At 45.3% G+C, this 5,526-nt stretch overlaps 1 protein-coding gene across 1 annotated transcript; it reads left to right on the forward strand.

The window, feature by feature from the left end:
- The first annotated feature begins 333 nt into the window (after window positions 1-333).
- Window positions 334-3,168, forward strand: LOC136517487 (phosphoglycerate mutase-like protein AT74H). The gene is made up of 2 exons (XM_066511056.1): window positions 334-934; window positions 1,036-3,168. The coding sequence occupies exons 1-2, from the start codon at window positions 334-336 to the stop codon at window positions 1,476-1,478; spliced, it is 1,044 nt and encodes a 347-aa protein (XP_066367153.1). The 3' UTR covers window positions 1,479-3,168.
- Window positions 3,169-5,526: the final 2,358 nt, after the last annotated feature.

Below are 5,526 nucleotides of genomic sequence, written 5' to 3' on the forward strand. Positions count from 1 at the left end.
AATCTTATATATGTCATGTTGAAGGCAGTGATCGATCTCAATTGGAGTTGACAAAACTGGCAGCAATATTTTTATCCTGATGACTGTGGCAGCAGTGGTGGTAATCATACCATTCCTACTAATCTGCCGAGATTATTCCTTGCAGTGTAAGGCTTTGCTGCCAGCGAGGCCGAATCCCGTTCCCGCGGCAGCCTCCTCCTCCATGGCTCCAGCTGGTGATCGGAGCGCCGCTGCCCGGAACCCCACAAAATAAACTGCTTTCGTTGCCCCCACGGCCCCACCCATCACCCAACCACCTCACCTGCTTTATATATACCCCGGCGCCAGCTACCCATGTCACACGACACGGCATCGCGCCACCACCACCCTGTCGCCGCAACAGGCCAGGCAGCAGCAGAAGAAGCACCACCACCACCACAACCGGCAGCGGCACACGACCCCGGCGGCGGCGGCAGCAGTGAGTGCCGGTTCTGCGAGATGACGCGGCAGCACCACCCGCAGTGCGCGCGGCGGCTGCCGAAGCGCATCATCCTGGTGCGGCACGGCGAGAGCCAGGGGAACCTGGACATGTCGGCCTACACCACCACGCCCGACTACCGCATCCCGCTCACGGTGCTGGGCGCGGAGCAGGCGCGCGCCGCGGGCCGGCGCATCCACGACGTGGTGGCGGCGGCGGGAGGCAACTGGAAGGTCTACTTCTACGTGTCCCCCTACGCGCGCACCCGCGCCACGCTGCGCGAGATCGGCCGCGCCTTCCCGCGGGACCGCGTCATCGGCGCCCGCGAGGAGTGCCGCGTCCGCGAGCAGGACTTCGGCAACTTCCAGGTCGAGGAGCGCATGCGCGCCGTCAAGGAGACTCGCCAGCGCTTCGGCCGCTTCTTCTTCCGGTTCCCCGAGGGCGAGTCCGCCGCCGACGTCTTCGACCGCGTCGCCAGTATGATGATCCGATCCGATCCATCGTCTCCTCTGTTCTTCTGCTCTTCTCCTCCACCATTGACACATCAATCAAACCCATGGATTTGCATTGCATTGCAGGCTTCCTGGAGTCGCTGTGGCGGGACATCGACATGGGGAGGCTGGACCAGGACCCCAGCTGCGAGACCAACCTGGTGATCGTCTCCCACGGCCTCACCTCGCGGGTGTTCCTCATGAAGTGGTTCAAGTGGACGGTGGCGCAGTTCGAGCGCCTCAACAACTTCGACAACTGCGAGTTCAGGGTCATGCAGCTGGGCCCCGGCGGCGAGTACTCCCTCCTCGTGCACCACACCAAGGAGGAGCTCCAGCAGTGGGGCATGTCGCCCGAGATGATCGCCGACCAGCAGTGGCGCGCCTCCGCCAACCGCCGCAGCTGGGCCGAGGAGTGCTCCTCCTTCATTGACACCTTCTTCGAGGAGCCCAACGACTCGTCGGAGACCTCCTCCTCGGACGACGACGAACCAGAGGACAAGGAGAATGGCAAGACCAAGCTGCTGGAGTAACTATATTCATCCATCCACTCACTCGCCTCTTTCTTTCTTTCTTTCTCTGCCCCTTCGAAATTTTTTTCATTGGATTGGATGGCGATTTCTGCTACTAGTAGATGTTATACCATGGGGAGAAGAACAGAGCAGCGATGGTGCATTCAGCCATTGCTGATCTCTTTCTTCCTCAACAGTCGAGAGTCTGTAACATGTTCATAATAGCTATTAGCTAGGCCTTGTTTAGATTGCCTTAAAATTCCAAGTTTTTTCACTCTCTCTCCATCACATCAATTTTTGACACATGCATGGAGCATTAAATATAGGTAAAAAAATAACTAATTACACAGTTTGGTTGTAAATCACGAGACGAATCTTTTGATCCTAGTCAGTCCATGATCGGACAAAGTTTATCAAATACAAACGAAACATGCTACAGTGTCCAGATTGTAAAAATTTGCAATCTAAACAAGGCCCTAGAATGATTTGGGGGGCAAATTCAGAAAATGCTAAAAAGACATACTGCCACTGTATCTGAAGGTGCTAGCTCTAACTTGATTCTGTATGTTCCTAGCTGGAAAACTGACAAAACTCACAATGGTTGGCTGTCTTTGATTAACTAATAAAATAAAGATGGCTCCTTTACCTACTGCTTTCTTTATTTAAGCAAGGTCCTTTCACACAGCACAGGTACGTTGGCATTCTAACAACATTTCAAGTTCCTTTCTGAAAAGAGAGCGTACCGGATACTATCTCTCTCCATCTTTTTTTTTTTTTCTATAAGCTATGGCTGAAGGTACTGTTGACTAATTTATTTTGAGAGAAAAATACTATTTATTGACTAAAAAATACGGTTTATAAGCCAAATAAATAGGTCGCTTGTTTGCTAGCAGCATCCATTTTTCCGGCAAAATTGTTTGGCTATTACTGTCAATGAACAGCACTAGCGGTACCGTTTTTCACACGCTGGTCATCAGCATACAATTTTATCCGGTTGTTTTGGGCTTGTCTGACTTATAAGTCATACTTTTTTAGTCAATAAATAGTATTTTTCTCTCATATTAAATTAGCCAACGATACTTTCAGCCATGGCTTAACAGCCAAACCAAGCCCAAACGAACAGGGCGCTTGTCAAGATGCAAACGCACAGATTCTTTTCCATACAGCTGGCATGGGGCAGCATGTTCCTCCAAGATTTTTGTAATCTAGCCAAGCAGTGAACAAGGCTGGATACTCCAAACAAATTTCGTGCTGCGCACTAGAGAGACAGTGCAACGGTTGTCCGAAGCTCTGCTCTCGTGCAACGCACTAGAGAAGCAGTGCAAAGGTTGTCCCGAGGTTGAAAGGCACATTAAGGCTGTCCTTTGTTTTGCTCGCTGGACCAGCAACTGATTTGCATATCTAAGGGCAACTTCAAGAGCCTCATATCATATCCCATACCATATCCTTCCGTATCGATAATAGAGATTTTGGATCGATAAGAATAGAGATTTTGGAGATAAAAAGGCTCTTCAACATATTTTTAATTAAATTTCTGTTTCTGACTTCTTCTTTCCAAAGTGTGCACAAGATATAGAGAAGCTGTTGGAAGATGAAAATATATAAAGAGTGATGTTTATCGAAATGGCTCTAAATGAGGATTTAGAGAGTGAGTGATGGAGATGCTCTAAGTACTAGGATTTGCATGACACATTAAGTAAAACTATCTTAAATTTTGATCAAGTTTGTGCATTAAGTATCAATACTTTTTTTGAACCTATTAAGTATCAATACTTGATATCCATAATATATCACTATACTTATTATGAAATATATTTATATACTAGCAAATTTGCCCGTGCGTTGCTACGGGTCAAAGAAATTCGTGATATGTTTTTTATCTAAAGTCGTACCCGTACATTACAACGGAAACCAATACATCTTGGAGTCAGACTCCGTTCCATTGCTCCTAGACACGATTTATTTTAATTTTTATTAGCACGTGTCTTGAGTAAGAGTCATGTCAAGGATTGCACTTATATATGTACGATTTCAGTTTATATTAGATTCGATAACAAACTACTCACGATTTCAGTTTTACGATTTATATTCATGTAATAAAATAGTAGGGGTGTAGATGTGTCTGGGACGGATTTTTTCTCTCTTAATTAACAGGCGTGGAACTGGATGCAAAAGCTGAATGGTGAGCTGATGCACGCGATGACGAAGACCAATTCCCGTGATCATAAAAAATAGCTTTGTCTAATTTATATTTGCTTACTTTATACTTTTATTTTCTTTTCTATTTCTATTTCGAGTAGGATTCCTATTCTAGGCAAGAAGTGTCCTACGACAGAAAGAGTCTATTTGGATTAGGATTTCTATTCACCTTAAGAATTGCCTATTTAATATTAGGTATAGATTTATAATTATTAGAAATGCTTTTTCTATGAACTTAGTTAAACTTTAGATGGTTTGAATAGGATACAACTAGACTAACTTTTTTTATAGAGAAAATATCGTCCCGGCTCGCAACCAACAAATAAGAATAAAATAAGGTCGTATGCTGAGATTGAGACGGTGCCATTGGACTACTAGAGTATTATACGATGCATTTGATTAACAAAAGTCGTTATTAAAGCTTAGCAAACAAGAGAGAAGAAAACAGTTTCAAAAAAAAAAAAAACAAGGGAGAAGAAAACAATGAGACCAAATCCTGATAGATCGCATGGACCATGGTACACACGCATCTAGTGACTTGTGGACGAACTCAACATCGGCCGTTACGAGAAGATTCAGGAGTCGCGACGCAACCTTTGCTCAGGTGGTCACGGGCGCGGCATGATCCCGCACATCCGGAGCCGGAGCGCCGGAGCCCTGCCCGGATACACGGGGACGCCGGACGGACGGACGCGCGACCTCGTCACGTCATCAGCGGAAATTTTAGTAAAGCAACGAGACTTAGTACACGATTATTAAGCTACTGAAATTTTATATTATTTTTTCGTGCATCATCTCAAGTGTTAAAACTGAAAACTATAAAGTTGTAGATCTAATTGAGAGCTACAACTTTAATGTAAAAAATATCTTTATTTAAGAACATACAAAAAAATATATTATTTTTCTAATGCGACAAGCACTAGTACGCGATTATTATGGTCCTGTAATTTTATATTAATTTTTTGAGCACCTTAACGTCATTAAATGAAAAAAAAACAAAAACTAGAAAGTTGTAAATCTCGTCGAGGGCTATAATTTTCATATAAATTTCATCTTCATCCAACGTCATATTAAAAAGGTTATGATTTTTCAAAGTTTCAGTCTTGTCACGCTACTCCCGGTGGCGCGACAGAACAATACTGTCACGCCAGCGGGAGTGGCGTGACAAAGTTTTCCACATCGAAAACATCGTCCAACACCTAGATCTCTTGAGCAGTAGTACAATCAGAGATTCTCTCAAACTCAGAAAGAGAAAGACTCGAAAAGAGAACACTACGAGCATTGCTATTTGCGTTGTGTTGGTCAACTTGCTCCTCACCGACACGAGCAGCAAGCACCTCATAGTTAGGATCCTCACAAATCTCCTAAACTCGCCAATCAATGCTTTGAAGATGCGCAGACATGCGGATCTTCCAGTATGGGTAGTTTGTTCCATCGAAGTGCGGCGGTTTGTCGGAACCGCGCTCCAAGTCACCTTTGTAGATCACGGACCGATTAAGGTGGAATAATCCTTAACCGGCTCCGATACCAATTGAAGGAACGAAAACGACGACCAGAGGGAGAGTGAATGTGAGCCGTAAAATTTCTTTCAAAACTTTTCGACCACTGTCCCAAAATTATCACCAAACACACGAAGCAAACACCGTGATGCGCTCAACCAAAAAGAGAGGGTGGATGTTCCCTAGGAACACAGCGGGACACCACAAACGAGCACGAAGCGTTTCCCAAACCAAAGGAGAGAAAATGAGATACTCAACTCCTATTGAGAAGAAGCGAGTTCCCGAAACTAAAATACCTAAGCCAACTGGTGACAAGAGTACCTAGATAAGTTCCTTGAAATGGTAGAAACCCATCGCAAAAGACGGAACGC

Source organism: Miscanthus floridulus, chromosome 17 (assembly GCF_019320115.1).
Source record: "Miscanthus floridulus cultivar M001 chromosome 17, ASM1932011v1, whole genome shotgun sequence".
Taxonomy (NCBI): domain Eukaryota; kingdom Viridiplantae; phylum Streptophyta; class Magnoliopsida; order Poales; family Poaceae; genus Miscanthus; species Miscanthus floridulus.

Bases quoted from the DNA above. Each gene is read 5' to 3' on its own strand.
- LOC136517487 (XM_066511056.1), top strand. From the start codon at position 334: ATGTCACACGACACGGCATCGCGCCACCACCACCCTGTCGCCGCAACA. The intron at 935-1,035 runs GTATGATGATCC...ATTGCATTGCAG, and splicing joins CGTCTTCGACCGCGTCGCCA to GCTTCCTGGAGTCGCTGTGG.